At 30.1% G+C, this 21,095-nt stretch overlaps 4 protein-coding genes across 4 annotated transcripts; 1 reads left to right on the top strand and 3 right to left on the bottom strand.

Annotated features, from left to right (window-relative positions):
- Positions 1 to 412: 412 nt before the first annotated feature.
- LOC127241165 (ubiquitin-conjugating enzyme E2 7-like) lies at positions 413 to 4,265 on the bottom strand. Its single transcript, XM_051260083.1, has 6 exons — positions 4,098 to 4,265; positions 3,893 to 3,995; positions 2,122 to 2,219; positions 1,920 to 2,020; positions 1,103 to 1,180; positions 413 to 638 (listed from the first exon to the last, which is right to left on the bottom strand). Exons 1-6 carry the CDS (start codon positions 4,144 to 4,146, stop codon positions 561 to 563), a joined length of 507 nt encoding a protein of 168 aa, XP_051116040.1. The 5' UTR covers positions 4,147 to 4,265; the 3' UTR covers positions 413 to 560.
- A 3,893-nt stretch (positions 4,266 to 8,158) lies between these two features.
- Positions 8,159 to 11,217, top strand: LOC127241200 (epsin-3-like). The gene is made up of 4 exons (XM_051260130.1): positions 8,159 to 8,284; positions 9,222 to 9,344; positions 9,425 to 9,586; positions 10,788 to 11,217. The coding sequence occupies exons 1-4, from the start codon at positions 8,181 to 8,183 to the stop codon at positions 11,215 to 11,217; spliced, it is 819 nt and encodes a 272-aa protein (XP_051116087.1). The 5' UTR covers positions 8,159 to 8,180.
- Positions 11,218 to 11,915: 698 nt separating this feature from the next.
- On the bottom strand, positions 11,916 to 14,580 carry LOC127241507 (very-long-chain enoyl-CoA reductase). Its single transcript, XM_051260598.1, has 4 exons — positions 14,295 to 14,580; positions 14,110 to 14,149; positions 12,221 to 12,975; positions 11,916 to 12,142 (listed from the first exon to the last, which is right to left on the bottom strand). Exons 1-4 carry the CDS (start codon positions 14,361 to 14,363, stop codon positions 12,074 to 12,076), a joined length of 933 nt encoding a protein of 310 aa, XP_051116555.1. The 5' UTR covers positions 14,364 to 14,580; the 3' UTR covers positions 11,916 to 12,073.
- Positions 14,581 to 18,064: 3,484 nt separating this feature from the next.
- Positions 18,065 to 20,158, bottom strand: LOC127241467 (CASP-like protein PIMP1). Its single transcript, XM_051260523.1, has 3 exons — positions 19,898 to 20,158; positions 18,517 to 18,649; positions 18,065 to 18,425 (listed from the first exon to the last, which is right to left on the bottom strand). The coding sequence occupies exons 1-3, from the start codon at positions 20,077 to 20,079 to the stop codon at positions 18,207 to 18,209; spliced, it is 534 nt and encodes a 177-aa protein (XP_051116480.1). The 5' UTR covers positions 20,080 to 20,158; the 3' UTR covers positions 18,065 to 18,206.
- Positions 20,159 to 21,095: the final 937 nt, after the last annotated feature.

Below are 21,095 nucleotides of genomic sequence, written 5' to 3'. Positions count from 1 at the left end.
ACCATTGGGCTAGCAGGGACATGGGCCACGCCTAAATACATATATATAGAGAGAAATAGACCCATTTCATTAAAAGTGGTGCGATTAGACATGGAGGGGCATATAATATGACCAATCTAATTGTGGACCACCAAAGGAAAGGTGTACCCAAGCAGTGCACAAACTCCACGAGTTTTAGGCATAAAAGCAATGCCTAATTCACCAATATCACATACAAACAAACATGTGAGTAAAAACAAAACCAAAAAAAAAATGTGAGTAATTGAAATGAGAGAAATTGGGCAGGCAAAACATAAAGAAAGCAAAGCAGTACAACGACCCTAGAGAATTTCATTCAATGCAAGGAGGATGGGGAATAGAGGGGCGTTAAGGGCATCATTATCAAAAAACCAAAAAAAAAAAAAAAAAAAAAAAAAGCAAAAGAAATCATGGTCATTTTCATAAAATTGCATTGTCTGCACAAGTTGCTACTGCTCAAAAAACAATACCAAATTCTTGGGCAGGGTAGGGGTAGGGTACCACCGGAATCTCTTCTTCCATTTTTGAAGGATGGATTCTGTTTACAGCATTTCTTGCGATTTTCTTACGCAGCGGCTAACTTTCTTCTTGAAATCTTCCCTTTGTTCTCTCCACATCTTCTGCATCAACCAACATATATATGAGTCTGGGAAAAATTTGCATCAAGTTGATAACATCCAACAGGAAAAGTTGTTTGTTTATAATCCACATATAGTTTGAAAAATATGCCTTGTTTCCCTTAGTGATTATACACCGCTCTGTGTTGCGAAAACATTGCACAAAATTTCATTATATAACACAAGAGAGACTCACAACTTCTAGAAATTTCTATACAATATTATGGAGACTTTTCAAACCACGGCAGAGTAAAGACAATTTTGCCTTATATAACATTAATCGCAGAGGGATATTGAGTGTAAGCCATACGCCATTTAAATCTTTTTGAATCGTTGCTTTAAAAAGCTCGAAACATTTACCCATGTAAAATAGTGATGACAAGAAAACAAATGAGGAGAGTACCATAAAAAGTTCGATAGATAAAGAAACAGATAAAGAACCAACTAATATGATGCATTGCACTTACAGCAGCTTCAACATTAGCAGGAGACTCATCATTGGGACTTGACAGCATAGATATGATGCTTAGAACAATACTCTCCACCTGCAAACAAGGTACTATGTAAGTTTGTGTAAAACGAGACATATGTAAAAATTATACCAAATCACAGTAAGCAAATTCATCAGACAGAATGCTCAATGGCCATTGTAAGTACGCCGGAAAGCTTGAAACAGGTAAGGTAAAGATATACAATCAATCACACACATAAACCAATCATCACTTCATCCCAGACTAAAGTCACATTAAAATTAAAGCCAGGGAAAAAAGAAATGACGAAAGAAAAACAAAATTCTTGAGAAGCAGTCCTATTCTGAAACACAAAAGCTATAAAATAATTTACACCATTCTTTGTCAACAAATAAAAAATATTTTGCAGTTCTTCAATAGTTCTTATTGGAGCAAGATAAAGAAGTTTTTAGGGTGTGTACTTGAGTTTTTTTATGTTTTAAAGGAGAAAAATATTGGCTGGATATGAATTTTTTTAGGAAACAAAGAGCTCAAGTAAAGAACGAAATCAAGAAAGAAGACAAATAGTGAAATATTAGTAGACTTTCTTCAAGATTTTGACATATTCAGAAGCCGCAAATATCTACTTTGTTATGTAAAAATAATATTTGAAAGCAATGATCAGCTATATGGTAAAATTACAAGGCAGCACACAAATTTTAAGCGAAAATAGTACGCCTTTTAACCCAGGAGTCATGATTAGACAGTTATCAAAGCCAAACAAAACACAAATATTACACAAAAGGAACTAAATGAAACGTTTGCAAGATCTTACCGTGTGGACAGGTGACCACCGTTCACTAGCAAGTTCATAACCATTTGGATCATCTCCTGGTGGATGAAGTATTGAAATGCAAACCTTCCCATCTGGGTAAACTGCATTCACATATATTGTTAAATCAATTCACTAAAGAGCATACATGAGAATCTTCGAAGCCAGTAAGCAATTTCAATGGAAAGGAAAAAAGAATACGAACCATTTGGATGCCAAACCTCAGAAGTAAATCTCACTGCGGGAGGGCTGTTTGGGTAATTTGGGGGAAAGCTCATGATAGCATTGAAGAAACCTCCTTCGCTGCACTCGAATTTAAACATAAATTAAAATAATGATAATAATCCAATCTCCTCAACTTCCATTTCTAAATATTTCAAAAACACCTCAAAAACCCCGGGAATTCATTCTTATACAATGGGAACAATATCAAAAAACCCAAAAGTAAAATCCCTTGCTCGTGATCGTGTGTCATTATTGAGTAATTCTTTTATAAGACACTTATCTTATACCAGTCACATATTCAGAGGCTCATCCAATCTATTCAGAGTCTTTTTCTCTTTATATAGATACATATATTACTTGTAACAAAATGTTTGAAATGCATTTTAAATTTCAGCTCATGGATTAAATTAACACAACATTGTTAAAGATTTAACAAGCCCATGTTAGTCCGCACTAAAGCATAATTCTATAAACTCACATCCATGGCAGTGATATAAAAACTATTTTACAGACAGAAAAAAGCTTGAAACCAAGGAACTACAACAAGCATGGGAGTATTGGGCGAAACAGGGGAGTAAACGAGATATGAAAGAAAAATGAGAGGCATAAAAGAAATGAGAAAAGACACAAGATAGAGGATAAAATCTTATTTGCAGGAATGAAGCAACAGCTATCTTCGAAAGTGGGATTGATTTCTTATAAATCTTTACTTCAATTCAAATTACGTGAGTAATATGAACAACAGTCTCTTATTGCACTATGCCAAAAAAACTCGAGTTCTAAAGCTCGCTCTGATTCTCACGACATTAAACATGGCATTGCTATCAATAACCACATCAAATTTGAATAATTTATTTACTGTATTGTGGGAAGACATTTACTATACAAATCTTTAACAATCACGACTCTGTCTAACAAACAACAATAAATAATTTAGTCACCAAAGCTAAATAAATTAGTAATACCATGAATACCACTACCAAATATTATGTATATATAACACGAGCAAGGGAGGGAGGGCCTCGACAGTTGTGTTTTTGGCCGTATTCTCGAGGAAATATACAACAGAATAAAGCTTCAATAAAAGAGTGACATACCAGTGGTTATTTCAATCACTGACACAACAGCCAGTCAGCGAATGTTTCATAATTCTAAAGACACAACTTACTACACGTCTAGCCACTTTACAGTATTGTAAAGTTTCGAAAAGTATCAACACTTTTTTATTCAGCATTAACTGCCGTCGTCCAAAAAAGCTCAGATAATGAGAATATCCCGATTCACATGTTACCAATAGTCGGCACACACTCAATCCATTGATGATAAGACTAGAAAATGAAGCTTTTTACAATTCAATTTCGCATTCGAATGTGCATAACAAACTACTTTAAAAACAAATTTTGAGAACTAAATTAACGGCTTTAGACATAACATTAGACTGCAACAAGAAATCTAATTTTCTCGTATCAAGGCAGGGCAGAAGGTAGTAAAACCATAAAAACACCATTCATATACACTTTCCAATTCTTCGAAATTCCTTCCCCCGACAGAGATGAACAAATACCACCAAATACGCAGACAATTCACAAAACCCCAAATACTTCAAAAATCCAATAAATCCACGAAGCATAATAACCCCAAAACACAAACACAGATTCAAGAAACTCAAGGAAAAGCATAATCAAACAAATCTTCAATTCTCATTCACGAATAAAAACCCTAAAATCCCGAGAGATAGAGACAGCACTCACTATAGAGTATCCGGAGGTCCAATTATGGTAACACTCCATTCAAATAGGTTGTTCTCGTCCATCAAACCCGCCGAAAATCCATCCACAGGGTTCTTGCATAGATCTGCACACAAAATTCACAGATCATCAAACCCCAAAAAATTCTACCGCAAAAACCCCATTCCTCGACCGAATAAAACCACATCGCACAATGCGGAAACAGCACCTTTAAGCTGCTTTTGCAGAAGCAGACTAGCTTGCGAGGGAGACGCCATCAGCAAGAGCAGAATTTCTGGAACAAATGGATTTCGGAAAATTCTACAATGGACGACGGAGATTGAAAAGGGTTACGAACGCGCAATGCAAAGGGTATTTATTTACTAAAAGGCAGAGAAGGTGAAGAGTTCTGTGTCAAAAAATCGCCGTAGGTTCTACAATATTCACGTTCTAACCCGACCCGGATGGTTTTACGGGTCGGTTGGGTTTACCCTTACCCAAACGGTTAATTTGGGAGAGTGTTATTTAGAGAGTCCGGGATCTTAACTCCTGATGAGTCTTTGCGCCTGCGGCGTCCAGATGTACGGTTAACGTTTTCTAGGTGTTGAGGTCATTGGACCCCCTCAATGGGAGAAACCTTGACCCTGAGGGTTCGTTTGGTATATTTCCATGAGAATAGAGAAATGGATTTTGGTTTGATTGGTTGAACCACATAATTGAAATTTGAAAAAAAAATATATATATTTTATTTTATTTTCCATATGCAGGAAATGAAAATTTTTGAAAAGTGATGAAATTTTTTTATTTTATTTGTTGGAAGGATTGAAATTTTTTACTAATAAAAATTTAAATTTAAATTATTGTTATATAAAAAGTGTTATGATGTTTTGAATACAAGTTTAATTTTTAATATAATATATAAAGAAATAAAATTTGATTTGATTTGATTTTTTTAAATAATTAAAAGGTAATAAATCTTTAAAAAATCCTTAAAATCTTGGCATGTTTGTTTGAGAGTTTGGATTTAAATTAATATTAAAATTTTGAAATTTTGAAATTGAATAGTTATTTGATATTAAGCTATGTTTTAAATGTAAAATAAATTTTATTATATTATAAAAAATATAAATAAATAAATACTATTTGATTTGATAAATTTTTTAATAAAATTTAATTTTACTTGAATGCTCAAAATGACCGTGTTACCTAAAAACTCAAATTATTAATTTATTTACTCGCAAACGGGAGTCTCCAACAAAATATATGTCGGTTGTATGGATTGGCTTTGATCGTGCTTTTGTGGTAAAATATTTCAGTGTTTAGACATTATATTAAATGACTTATTGAAATTTATCTTTGGTCACTATAATTTGAGTTTTGAGCATAACTTAAGTGTTTTGAGAATATAATAGTTCGGTATTTAAAATCTGAAATTTTACTCTATAGAAAATTCAATTTTTGAGTGATAAAAATATATTTAATCCAAACAAGTCTTTTATGGACTTTTCCGAAGAAAAATTATTTTTGCGGCATTTTAAAGTTTTTAGTTTCTTTATATATTGTGTAACTAATGGTCGTACTGATGTGGTAATTTCTTTCATAAATTAATCTTGGTTGGATTAATATTTTTTGTAGTTTTTGAAAGAAAGCCCATAGGGTTTGGCTTGTCAATGTGTCGATGAATGCCAAATATATCTATTGTCGATATAAATAAGAAAATATGCAAGGAAAAAACACGAAAAAAGATAAAAATAAATAAATTAATTAAAACTAAAAAGGGAATGTTAGCCTAATGTTATTGTAAACTATTTTTTTACATATTTGATTAGAATTCTAATAGTGATTTGATAGTTGTTATCTTTCAAAACTAAGGAGCAAATGACAATTCATTTTTGTATAAAATGGAGAGATTCATTTCTGGCATGTTACAGTAGTATGCTCTTTTTGTTCTTTGGTGTTTGGGAAATATCAGCAAAAAATGAGATATTGTTTGTAGTTATTAATTTTTATTACATTTTGTTTGATATTTGCGGGGTGTCTGAAGATCGGATGGGCTGCAGTAGGAGATTTACACCTTCGCGATCTGAGCCCAAAGATTATTAAGATCCACGTTATTATGTCCCAGAAATCTGTTTGCGGTGGTCCCAAAACCAGACGTGTAGGTGTAGGTGTAGCAGGTTGGTGAATTATATCTAAGTTTATTACAATAATATTGATAATGGAGTGTTAGCTGTGGCTGGCTGTTGGGGAAATATGTTTTGCGTTTTTGGATGAAAAAGTGTCGGTGATTATTCAACATTGTAGTAGCAAATAGGGGTTTTGGGAATGATCAAGGAATTAGTTTTTTTTTTTTTTTTTTCGCGTATTTACCTATCATTGTGTTTCAATGATTTTAATAGTGAATCACGTCTGGATTGGAAACCCAAACGAAGGTCATTGATGATTGAACTGGATTGTGATGATATATTTTTTTTAGAGGTGTCAAAAGTAAACCAAACCCGAAAAATCGAACCTGTTCAACCTGAAATTTTTCAGGTTCGAATTTGGGTATTTCATGTTTGAAAAAAATCGGGTCGACCCGAACTCGAAATGAAAAAAATTCGTGTCGTGTTCGGGTCGTGTTTCGGGTTGACCTGATAACCTGAAATATAAAAATCAAGTTAGGTTTTGGGTTTCGTGTTTCGGGTTAACCTGAAATTTTTATTATTATTATTTTAATTTATAATATTTATATTATTTTAAATATAAAATAATATAAAAAAATAAAAATGATATTTCTTAGGTCAATTTAATTTTTCTTAAAATTTTCGGGTCTATTTCGTGTCGGATTCGCATCGGATTTATTCGGGTTTCGGGTGACCTGAAACTAATTCAGGTCAACCTGAACCCGACCTGAAAGAATTCGTGTCGTGTTCGGGTCTAGGGTTTCAGGTCAGATTTCGGGTTCGGGTTGACAGTTTTTTTGTTATCACCATGGCTCAACCCGACACGAATACGACCCAAAAACACGAATTGACATCCCTAATCTTTTTGTACTCCCTCCGTCCCAAAAGAGACGTCTTATTGGGTGTTAGCACGTGAATTAAGAAATAATAGTATTTAATTGAAAATAGGTATAAAGTAGAATGTAAAAGACTATAATACCCTTACTTTTTGAATGATTTTAAAAGGTAGGTTGAGTAATAATTATGGATAGTTTGGAAAGACAAGGATAATTTTGTTATAAAGTTGGGACCACGGTTACTAAATAAGGAAACGAGACAATTGTTTTGAGGCGGACGAAAATGGAAAAACAAGACAACTCTTTTGGGACGGAGAGAGTATTAATTTTCGAAATTTACTGTTGTTGTGTGTTGCGTTAATCGATTTTTCGTGGCTACCAGGGTATTAAAAAAAAATTATTTATATTAGGTAAAAAAAAATTCTTTATAAAACAATATTTATTAACTAAAAATACTTTTGTTGGTAGTTTGAGTGTCCTTCCAATTTATGAAGTCAAAATCAATATGGTTGGTTTAGTTCCTGCATTCTTGACTCTCTCAGTATTGTTGATTTTGTAATGTGAAAGATTTTGCAAAATGGTATGTACCAAATTAATTTGGTCCCTTTATTTAATTTTATATATATATATATATATATCATTTTTTTTTTTTGGTCCCTTTATTTAAAGACAAGCAACATGTCAAGGAATGGAGGATACAATTTAATTTTTGGGGCAACATAGCTGGTAGATGTAATGTTTTACATTAAAGATTAATTATTGAAACTTTAAAACTATATAGTAGTAAAAAAAATTAAATAAAATATTTCAAAATACTACTAATAATTAATATAATATGTTGGTTATTCTAACATTCCAATTTAGTTGCTTCTGGGCTTTGGCCAAATATCTCCCTTGAGCAACTTTATGACAGTCAAACAACAAAAGTTGGCAAATACTATGAAAGAATTTAATATCAATGTTAGGTCAATCAGTTGTAAGATTATGACAAGACCCAATATATAGTTAGATAAACTAAAATAAATAAATATATAAATATCCCCTTTTTCATAATATATGATTCTATCTAAATGTAGTCAAATCTTAGCTTGTCACAAAATGAAAAACGAAAAATAAAATAAAATCCCACTTTTATAGAGTGGTTGGATTAACATTAAGCCCCTCTTAATGGAGTGGTTATGCCTCCAACGTCATGTAGATCCACCATTCTCTTTCTTGACAAATACATACAAACATGTATATATATATATATATATAGAGAGAGAGAGAGAGAGAGAGAGGAGAAAGAATTAATCTTGATCAAGATTAAAAATGGGTTCCTTAATGCAAGATTTCAAGAGGCAAGCTTCATTCTTCTTGAGGGAGAAAATCAAGACAGCAAGATTGGCTTTGACAGATACTACCTATGCACAGCTGTATGTATATGTGTATCTATATCTATATGTATGTATATATATATATATGCATACACACAGTTCTTACATCAATTTTTTACATGTAATCATCTCACAAACCTTGAAGATCAAGGGTGTGTTTCTCTGTAGCATGTTTTAGATATGCTTTGAAAATGTTTTGAAGTTTTAAAAATAGTTGTTTTTTGGTATGTTTTTCTATACGATAAAATCTTGAATTGAAATAATTATTTAATATAATATTTTGGATAAAATATAATTTTTTTATATATTATAAAAAGTATATATATTTTCGATATGATATTTTTTTTTTAAAAAAAAAATATATATATTACTATGGATTAATAGTGAAAATATATGATTGAAAACATAACCAATACGAACCTAAAAATTGAATGAAAATAAATATTTAATTCGATGCTTTTGTATTGAAAATAAAATTTAGTGCAATATTTTAAATGAATATAACTATTTGATGTGTGTTTTGTACAAGATGGATTTTTGATTAATAGTGTAAAAGAATTTGAAATCGAATTAGAGATTTAAAAATAGTAAAAAATTAAATTAAAATGGTATTTAATGTGATATTTCAATGAAAAAATAATTTTTATGTAATATATTTTTTAAAAAAAAATATTCATAATTTGATGGTTTTAAAGGATTCATAATTTTTTTAAAAAAAAAATTAATGAACAATATAAGATCAAAGTTAGACTTCAAAAAATTAACGTAGTTGTAGAGTTTGTCAAATCCCCGTGAAAGCCAAAAACAACTTTAGTTATTCTGAATAATTTTTAATATAAATATATTATTTATTTTCATAAAAAAGATATCATATCAAAATATTATTTAAAATAAAAATTTAAATTCACCATTCAATTTTAAATTAATTTCAAACTTTAGCCAAAGAAATACTTCATCTTAGAGAGATGTATTTCAGGCTAACAGAAGAACTGATCAATGGAGATTCAATGGCAACAGATGTGCACGCCATGAGAGTGATATCCCGGGCCGCATTCGAGGTCGACGACTACGAAAGAATCGTGCAAATTCTACACCAAAGGTAACTTCGAGTGATTACATAATAATACGCGTCATAATCATATATCAAGATCGAATGATCGAGCGATGTTGTATTTTCAGGTTGTCGAAATTCGAGGTCTCAAATTGGCGGGCTTCTTACAAGGCTCTTGTCCTGTTAGAACATCTTCTAACTCATGGACCTCAAAGAACAGCCGAGGAATTCGAACACCATCAAGATAGTATTACAACTATGGCGACTTTCCACCATGTCGATGAAAAAGGGTACGTAGAATTTTTGCCTTTTTTTAAAATTTTTTTTTTTCCTTATTCAAATTTGTCATTGATGACTAAAGCTGTTATCCGAGCTTAATTTAAAAATTGGTCTTGGAAAAATATTCGAAAGGATTATTAAGTCGCATAGGTTTGATAAAGCTTGATAAGATCGTAAATTCATATTTTTAATAAAAAAAAAAAAAAAGGATTATTAAGTCGCATAAATTTGATAAAATTTGGTAAGATCTTAGATTCATATTTTTAATACTTTCTACATCTCCTAAAATTAGATACAGCTTGCTATTTAGAATGTCCACAAACAATGAATATACTCGTTTTATGTAGTAAATATAAACACGCGATATAAATAGAATATTTTGATTATTATTTCATGTAAAAGTAGTAAATATAAACACGCGATATAAATAGAATATTTTGATTATTATTTCATGTAAAAGTATCATTAAAATATTAGTTGTATACACGCTGGTTGGTTAGCACATAAAAATATTTTCAAATAACACAACAGTTCATATTTGTAGGTATTACAATATCATGTCTTTATATTGTGTAGTAGGTGTGTTATATGATATATTTCTTACGTTGAAATTCAATAATAGCATGACTTTTACAAAATCATTTTTTTTACTTATACTTACAAGGACAAAAATATCAATATAATCTTATAACTAATAAAATACTATTCCCTCCGTCCGGATGTTCCTTTTCCTATTTTTCTCATCCCAAAAAAATAATTCATTTTTACTTTTAGTAAATTTATTCATTTTAAATATATTTAACAAATATAAATCTATTTAATTAAATTTGACCTATTCAAAACACGTTTATTTCTATCTCTTTTTTCAATAACTAAATATTTTTATTTATATTTAAAATTTCTATTCTTTTATAAAATTAACTTTAAATTAATTATAAATAAATAAAATAATTTTCTAAAAAATTATATTCATATGATATATATTTTTCATTGATATATAATGTTAAAAATATTTAAAACACTACTCATATTAAAATAATAAAATAATATTCTAACTTATTATTAATAATTTCTAAAATAACATGTTCTAACAACATGCCTCATCTTTCCTGGAGAGGGAATATTATTTATCAATCTATTAAAAAAACAAATAAATATTTTTAGTCCGGACAGAAGTAAAACGTTAAATTTTAACATACTTACGCTCCATAGGTTCAACTGGGGATCGAGCGTGAAGAACAAATCCGAAAGAATAGTGAAGCTTCTCCAAGATAGGGAGTATCTAAAGGAGGAAAGAACAAGAGCAAGGAAGCTAACCGTCGGGATCAAAGGCTTTGGGAGCTTTAGCCACGGCGGAACCAGCTCGACCCAAGCTGACACCGCCCGAGCCTTGAGGTCAAAGTCACTCGAGGGATTCACCGCCGATCATCCTCCAAAAGCAGAGGACAACGACGATGAGGATGAATTCCCGGGTTCAGACGAGTACACGAAGTTGATGGTTGCCAATAAGGGATGGATGTCACGGGGATTGTCGACGTCGACGTACGCACTCGTTAGCGGGTACGTCGAGGAAGAAGATCGCGACCATCCCTTTTGGGACAAGGAACACCGGACGAGAGCCTCGCTGCTATCCACGGTGTAGCGGGCGAAACGGTCAACAGGCTCTAGCAAGCATGACTATTATGTGTATGTGTACAAGGTTTTGAGATCTAAAAGTGAATTTTTGTGTAATGAATGTACTCATATTTTTATTATTTTGTTTTTGGATGACGTAAAAATCCGCAATCGCTACCCGAAAATGCGAAAATGCAAACTGACTAAACTTCCAGCTGAACCTAATATCCTACAAAGTAAACCCGATAGAGCAAGTCACATTAGGTAAATCATGTGTAACAGATGACCTGAAGGCGTTGGGAATTTGAACCATGACTTCATGGTCATAAATCCACCCTCACTAGAACGAATGTACTCATGTTTTCGACACACGGATAAGCAACCGCCCGATCGATTGAAAGAAAACAAAGAAATAGCATATAACTGAACACATTCTCCACGGGTCATCGACCGAGGCATGCCAAACGTTTAAGGGTGTGTTTGTTTGGGAATTTGGATTTTGAGTTGGAATTTGAATAGTAAATAATTTAAATTGAAATAGTTGTATGATATGATATAAAATTTGGTATGAATAGTAAAAGTTCTACAAAATCCTTCAAACAAACACACCTGGATCGACTTAGCCGTTAAGTGTGTCTCGACGACGACGACATACTAAGGTTCGATGGGATGTCTCGGCCAGGAGATCAACAGTTCTCCGTCGATACACGTAAAAACAAAACCAAGAATCGACAAATATGTTCCATATCAAGAAACAATAAGACATTAAGTTCTCGACCTAACATATCCAATAGCAACAATACTTAATAATCGAAAATGCATTCAATCACCATAACGTTAGAACAAGACCTTATGCAGCAAGAACCGTACCCGAGTCGTTGCATCTACAGGAACGGCGGTAGAATCACCCATCGCCGGGGGTATTTTGGCCTCCCATCTTCCCCATTGAAGATCTGCAAGAAAAATGTCCATATATGTTTAAATATAACCTTCAGATAGGTCCAGAGAACATATCCAATCGACAAAGTTACCTTCTTCAGTCGGCGGTGCTTGGCGAGGCCCCAGTTGGTCATAATGGAAGCGGCAACAACCATAAATACGTAACCTGCAATGGTCTGCGTCGCGATATTGAAGCCGAGCCACTGATAAATCTCCGTCGTATAGTTTGCGCAGGTGACAATGTTGAACAAAAAGCCACGCGGGATTTGGTATCCACCACTCCCGCCGGGGCCCCGGAGATTACGCAGAAGTATATGGCAGTAAAAGTTCGAAACTTGGCAAAGTAACCCGAAGGCAAAGCCAATCTTCATTTGGAGATCATCCACCGGCGTATACTTCGGGTGGTTCACAAAATAGGCTACCCAGGCGCCGAACGTCCAGTAATAAGCGCAGTTCCGAAACACGTTGCTAATAGGCGACGTCGCGTGGCTGAAACGGTGCACGAAGAAAGTTTCCATTATCCGTTTGAAGTAGTGGAAGCACCAGTAGTACATAGCGTACGTCTGGGCTGGATGCATGACGCGTTTCTCGTTGTAGCCGAATAATTTGTAGATGGGATAGTGGTAGAAGATCGGGAAGATGATCAGAGGGCCTAAGTACTCCCAGAAGAAAAGAGTGCTGTACTTAACTTGCGGCCCGAGATCCTTGAAAGCTACAGTTAACTCGTCTTTGTTTCCATCGGCATAGTCTTTCAGATTCTTTTGGGGGTTAAGAACAGTCGGCCTCTCCTTGAGGCCGGACGGGAGAGGGAGAGTCAATCGCTGCCTGGACGGATAGTATTTTTTAGCTGTAGGTGGAAAACAAAGAAAATTCAATGTTTTGTAGTTGAAAGAATGAAAAACTACGAAATAATGAAACAGCCCGCTAAGCATATTACTCAACTGTGTTACATGTATTGATCAAACAAAGAGAGAGCTACATAAGAAAGATATATACAGTAAACACAAAAACTGAAAGGATTGCTGGAGAAAGAGTTCGTTGGAATGCAATTTTTTAAGCTTTAAATTCACAGAGGGGGAAATGTGCCGAGTGAAACATACTCCGATTGTTAAGTTTGGAAGTTCAATTCAGAAAATATCCAATAAAAATCTGTATACATGTAAGAGACTAGGAACTCAAAGTTCCTTCCATTTATTGCTACATATCATGTCCCAATTCATCTTTCCATGTTCATTAAACATAGCTCGTTTCTATCAAATGGTTTGGCTAGGAATCAAAAGTCTCAAAGTTTTGATAGATTTTCGATCAAGGACTGCTTAAGTCACTTCGATCTGCTTAAAATAGATAACTAAAGGAGCCAGAACAGCAAAATAACTTTTGCCTACAGGGAGTTTACAGCTCAAATTTAAAGTTTTTGGGACTTTCAGAAGAGTCGAGACTCGAGAATCATTCAAAGAAGCTGTTGGATGAAGGATAAAATTTATATCTATTACAAAGCCATTCAACACAAGCAATACAAGTTTGATTCAACATAAGATGTAAGTAGTTGTGAAAATTGATGAGTTTGGGGTACATGAAGGATTTTGGATTAGATATAAGTAGAAGTTCTTCAGTTCAGTACTCAAAACAAAAAGTTTCTGGACATATATAAGAATCAAGAAATCACCATACAAGTTTGGTTATGAGCTTGGAGTTTCCCTTGGATTATATCCTTTTTTGGTAATAACTATGGTGAGTGCAAGGAAAACAGGTTTTCAGATCTTTACAAGTCATATCTGATTTCATTAGGAAAAATTGAAACAAAAAAGTTCTAAATCATTTCTGTTGGATCGAAGCAGGAATTGGAGGAATTTTCCAAAACACATTGCTACATGGAGCGAGAAGAACCTGGATTTCTATAACAGATATGCTAAGATCCACCAAAAAAAAAAAAAAAAACAAAACAAATTACGAGCACAAATGAAGTATTACTCAAACTTACTTCGTTTGTGAATCGCCTCCTGCAGATCAGCAACAGTTGCCTGCAAATACAAAGAAATCGAAACTATCACTACTCCTAATTCTCAATTCCAAAATCAAAGAGGAGAGTGATAAACCCCAAACATACGAATCGACAGCGCACAAAATCCAACCAATCCAAAATTAGAATGTATAAATTTCACATACCGAATCGCCTATATCAATTCCTCCCTTGATTAACTCCCGGCCGCTCCGAGTCGTCACAATCACCTTCATCTTTTTTCTTCGAAATTCTCCCGAAACACACACAACGAAACCAGGATGATTGGTGCTGCTGAAATGCAGATGCGAATTAGGTTGGAAGCTGATTGAGATTTGATGATGGCGGAATGGAACTGAACAAGATTTTGTGGCGCAATAAATAGGGTTAGATTGGCGTTGGGGTTGATGAGCTAACCATTAGCATTCCAACAAACCTCTGCTTCCATTAACTTCTCTCTGCATCTCAGTTCAATGAACGTATTTATTACGTCATCAATAATTATATTAAATCACAATTATTTTTCTGCTGAATTATTGGGGAAAAAAAAAAAATCTTTAGTCTCAGTATAGTTTGTATAAAATTAATTATATATTTTATTATTTCTTGCAAAACTATCTGATGTGGCCATTTTTGAAAGCCCATGTGGCAGTCTATTACACATCAGCGTATAAAAATAAAAGTCAGCATATGGTTTGAATTAATTGGTTAAATTCTACAAAAATTCATTCATAGTTTTATCAAATTGGGTCAAATTTTGCATATTTTAAAATTGTGTTAAATTTCTTTATAATTTCATAAATTTTTTAGTTGTTATTATTTAATGATATTTGACCAACAAATCAGTTTTATAATATCTAATTTTAATCCTTAAAATTACAAATATATTCATTTATCAATAAAATTTTCTCCAAAAAAATATTATTTAAATTATAAATAAAAGTACACAATTTTTTTTTATAAAATATTATATCACAATACTATTTAAATAAAAATTCCAATTTCAAATCAAACTCAAACAAGCCCTATGTTTGTTATTTATTTTTGTTTGTCCACTAAAATTTACTTCTATATAATCCGTCACTCAAATTATCAACAAGATTTTCTTGTCTTATTAATATATTCATATACTTTTCAAAATATTTTTATTTTAGATTATAATAATAAATATAATTTTATATTTATTAAATTCGTATTCAACTCAAATAATCATAAATTTCGTAGACCGTTATACTTTTTATTTGTAGCAAAAAGTCTTAATGTAGTTTTTAATATTATGTTTATCTACAAATATATCATAACTATTATATGTTTAACTTTCTTTTATGTTATCAACACTTTCAAAATACTCCAAAATTATGTCATAATCAATCAATATAAGTTAAATTCATTAAATTTTATGTCTAGTTTGTAGAAGTATATTCAATATATAAAAAAACATATATATATATTAGGCTTTATTTGTTTAGATATTTTTAATTTTTTTTTACTATTAGTTAACATCAAATCTATTTTTTAAGTATAAAATATCACATTAAATAGAAAGTTTTAATTATTCTCAATATTTTATGAAACTTCGAAATTTTCAAAAATTTTATGGGTAAATTATATAACACATTATTGTGTTTTACTAAAAATGCATAAAACATCTTATATTTTATTTATTGCATGAAACCCTTCTGTTAATGAAAAGTTTGCATGAAACACCATATTTGTCCAAAACTGATGTTTGGTTTGAAATAAATACCTAAATTACGTAAGTTTTATACAAATAAAAAACATAAAATATCTTAAATAATATTTTTGAATAAAATAAATAAATAAATAATAGATCAATCATTTATTTTTTATAATATTTATAAAAATCAGACAACAACTTGTCTCCAAAAACTATAAAATGAAGGATTAATAAATTATTTATTTATTTATTTAATGCAAAAAAATTATTTAAGATATTTTGCGTTTTTTATTTATATAAAACTTGCGTAATTTATGTATTTATTTAGAACTAAATATCAGTTTTGGACAAGAAGAGTGTTTCGTGCAAAATTTACATTAACACAAGGGGAATCTCACGCAATAAATAAAACACAGATTGTTTTGTGCATTTTTACTACTCTCTCCATCTCATAACAAAGTATCTATTTTTTCATTTTAGTCCGTCTCATAACAAAATATCCATTTCTTTTTTTAGTAACTGTACTATCTATTTAACATTACAAATACCCTTACAACTTACAATATATTACACAAATGTCATTACTCATACATACTAATAAGGTTATTTTAGTAATTTATATTTTATGCCTATTATATCTCAATATAATACTAATATTTCTAAAATTACACGAAAAAAATAAATAAATATTTACTTCTGGGATAGAGGGAATAACACACAAGGGAATGTTATATAATTTATCCAACTTTTATATAATTGAAGCTTATATTTTGATCAAAGTCATGACTTAAAATAAAGTAAAATTAGCATGTTATAATTAAACATTTGTCATTTAGTCCATACGGCAGTTAATATATGATTGTAAGATTGGAAATATCGGTAATGAAATTATTAATGCTGTATTTAATTATTAATAATGCCTAATGTATATGTATTTAATTAAGGAATTAATATGCCATTAATTAGTTTGTTGAAATTAGCCAACCATATTAACTGAAGCATTAATTAATTCTTAACTCTAATTAAATTTTGGGACGATGACATTTATTTGGATGACTTTAGATTTTAAAAAAATTGAGTTGAATTATACTTTAAATATATCGAAATTCAACTTCACTTTTATTTTTAATTAAGATTTAATCAAATCACCCTTATAAAATAATTTATAAAAATATATCAATTTAAAAAAAAAAAAATAAGTGCAAATAATCAATACTAGAGGGACGTTTGATATAGATAATAAAATTGCGAGTAGATATAGATAATTGAATTTGAGAGTAGACCGATGGAATTGGAGAGAAAATGAATTGAGTAAAGAATGAGAATTAAAATAAATTATTTTTATTTATCTGTTTTTATTTTTCTCACATATTTAGAGAAATAATGTTGCAATATTTTTTTTATCTTTTTTGTACTATTTAACTAATATAATTTTAAAAATTATATTATTTAAATTTTACGAAAATTAAATTAAATTTATTATTCAAATATTTAATTTTAAAAAGTATATTATTTTGAATTTGAATAATTGTATGATGTAATATAAATATGTATTGATGTGATGTTTTGAATGTAAAATTGATTTTTAGTATAATATAAAAAATAAAAATATGTGTTTAATTTGATATTTTTTGGGAAAAAATGAAATGAATAATGTACCTAAAATCCAATTCCCAAACAAACACACCTAAATGTATTAAAATATGATATTACAAAATATCATATATAATTTATAATTTTTTTTAAAAAAAAAGTTACAAAAAATATTCTTTTATGAATTCACACTCGTTAAAACAGTCTTTTGTCCAATTAATCATTTACTCCATTGGTCAGCTAGAAAGTATACACATTTCTATTTTGGACATCCAATACAAAGTAAATATTTCATTAAATACCTCACTTTTTTTTTTCCACAAATACCTTTACTCATCACATAATTACTTTTATACCCAAAAAACAAATGCAAAAATGTCATTACACTACGTTTAACTACCCACTATAATTAAAATATTATTATTTCTTAAACACCGCGCCAAAAGTAAATGTATACTTTATCCGTGGACGGAGAGAGTACTATTTTTCGGTCTATTTAGATAGTTATGTTTTTTGTTTTTTTTTTTTAATATTTTTCAACTGAATTAAAAAATATTTATTTGTTTATTTACTTCTTAAAAAAAAAAAAACTTAAATCAAACCTACAAAGAAAAAATTACTAAATTAAAATTCAATGTTATTGCCATGACCACAAAATACAATAAACTAAATAGTACATAAATTGTTCCGAGACATTCAACAAAAGAAGTAATACAATCAAATGAGTTTAGAAAAATACAACAATTGATTACAAAAAAATTTAAAAACATTTTTACCCGTAACGTAGAGCGCACATATAATAATATAATTAAACACTCGATGGTACCTTTACGGACATTTTTGGAAGATTAAAAGACGAAAAAATTGAAGATAAAATCGAAAATGCAAATCCAAGTAAACAAAGAGCAATAGAAGCATTGGCCTTGTTTATAAAGCGGTCGAGTCCTAGTCGATCCGTTATTCCTTCGACATCTTGTGTCATTCCAAGTCCCGCAGCACCGCCGGTGGCCAATAAATATGATAACGCCTGTTCAAAAAAATTTAAATAATTAATTTGCTTCGAAATAAATTTTTCTCACCTACTATTTAATTTATGTTTGACAAAATTATAAATTTACCTTGTCACCGTAAAATTCAAAATAAATTAAAGTATCTCCTCCAAAATTACTGCCGGTAATAATTTGATACACGGCTAAGCCAGTCTGGGCCAATGTATATACCAACCCGATCACCAAAGCCGAACATAAGTACCTGCGCGTGTGCATATACATTAATACAAGTCAATAAAAATTCCACAGAATATATATATATATATATATATTTTGGGACAAAATATATTTTTTTTTATGTATAGTAAATAATTCTTACTTACTATTTTATTTATATTCTTCACTGATATATTTATTTACAAATATACATTAATACACGTTAATAAAAATTCCACGGAATTTATATATATATATATTTATTTATTTATACATAGTAAATAATTGTTTGGTACTACTATTTAAATTTTCTCATAGTTCATTAATTCACTCTTATATTTTATAATTCATAATTAAATTTTTAGAGCAACATTTGTATAAAGAGTGAGTTTGTTCAATATTTTATAATTTTATGTATATATATATATATATATTTTTGTTGATGTGTGAAAAATGAATATAAACAAAAATAAACATTGTTTGAATAATGGATTTGTTTGCTTTTTGTTTAAAAAAAAAAATAAAAATTGTACTATCAATATATATATTTTAATATACTCCCTCTGTTCCATAAATATAGTCTTAATTGAGTTGGGTATGAGATTTAAGAAATATTAATATTATATTGATAGTCGGTAAAAAGTATGAATAAAAGACTTTTTTGCCCTTGTGAGTGTATTAATGTAACAAGTAGTAGCAATTATGTAATAAAAAAAAATAAGGATAGTTTTATGGTGATATGATTATTTATGGAAATAAGACTATTGTTTTGGGACGGACAAAAATGGTAAACAAGACTATTGTATTTAGACGGAGGGAGTACTATTTAGTATTTTATGTTACAAAATATCATATCAAATACTACTTTTGTCTACTTTGAAAGTTTACATTTATTTTTTATTTTTTATTTTTTATCGATATTTGAATATTAATGATTATAAATGTAGTACAAATCAAGAGAAAAATAAAAAAAATTATTTTTATTAGTGTCTTATGATATAAATAGAATGATATTTGTACAAAAAAAAATAAATATAAAAATATTTTTAATATTAAATACAGGGACACAAAAAATAAATATAAACTTATTAAATCGTCTGAAGTAGTGTTATCAAACAAAAAAAACTTAGTACAAACTCAAATAAGAACCAAACAAATATGTATTATGTATATTCCTTCCAACTAGAAGTTTTAGATGAAATGTTCATTTAATACGATTATTTTACGGCAAAAATATTTTTACATACAAGAAAAATTACCTCATATGTAAAATTCTAACAAGATCTATACTCACCGGAATGCATTGACATTCTTGAAAGTAACTTTGACGTAATAATATCGGTTGGAGGCGTATCCAGAGGCAGTGAAAAGAACGACGAGCGATACAAAGAGACAAATTATGGTTAGAATTCTTACAACCAAAGAAGTTACCGGCGATACGACTTGGGTTGTTGCCGGCGCTGGCGGCGGAGCCATTTAATTAAGATTTAGTTAATTTGGAGAATTATTGTAATATGAATTATTGGTGGAAATAATAGAGAGGGCTTAACGTTTGGGCTGTGATTAATGTGTCTTTAATGGATGAGTTTATATATGGGCTCGAGGGTTGACATTGACTTAATCGAAAGTCAATGAATAATAATTATCGCCCATGGTTAGAATACAACGTGGATTGGTGTCATGTTGTCGTGCTTTGACCCTAAAATGGTGGGAATGTTATGTTACAATATATCCAAAAAAATAAATAAAGTAATAATAATAAAATTGTGTCATTTATATAAAAAAATAATATATTTTTTTGAAATGAAATACTAATTTAAATTTTTATTAAAATCACAATCAAACAAATCCAAAATATATGTTAGTTGAAGCTGATAAATCTCAGGATATGTTTTTTTTTGTCCAAAACCTCAAATTTTTACTATTTGGACTCTACATTTCTTTAAAACATATATTTTTTCTTCTCCCAAAATATCTCATCATACATTATTTTAATAACAAACTCAAATCAATTTTTTTTTTTTTTCAATACTCATCTAAAGAAACATACCCTTACATTAACCAATCTCATTGTACAATAATATTTTTGATTCCTCATAATTATAAACACACACATATATATATATATTTAGGGTGTGTTTGTTTGGGGGATTGGATTGGATTTATACTATTCATCCTATTTTTTTCCCCAAAAAAATATCAAATCAAACACCTATTTTTTATTTTTTATATTATACTAAAAATCAATTTTACATTCAAAACATCACATCAACACCTGTTTATATCACATCATACAACTATTCAAATTCAAAATTTTTACTATTCAAATTCCAACTTAAAATCCAAACCTCCAAACAAACACACTAACATTAGATCCAAAGTATTTAAACTTAAGAGTGAAACTTATGTTCTTTCTGTCAAAAAATAAAAAATTAATATATTATATATATTAATTATTTTTATATTACCTATACAATTTATTATACCTCACG

The sequence above is a fragment of the Andrographis paniculata genome, unplaced genomic scaffold (genome assembly GCF_009805555.1).
Source record: "Andrographis paniculata isolate CXL003 unplaced genomic scaffold, ASM980555v1 Contig82END, whole genome shotgun sequence".
Lineage (NCBI taxonomy): Eukaryota > Viridiplantae > Streptophyta > Magnoliopsida > Lamiales > Acanthaceae > Andrographis > Andrographis paniculata.
The sequence above is the reverse complement of the archived record's forward strand: the minus strand, read 5'-3'. Positions and strand labels throughout refer to the sequence as shown.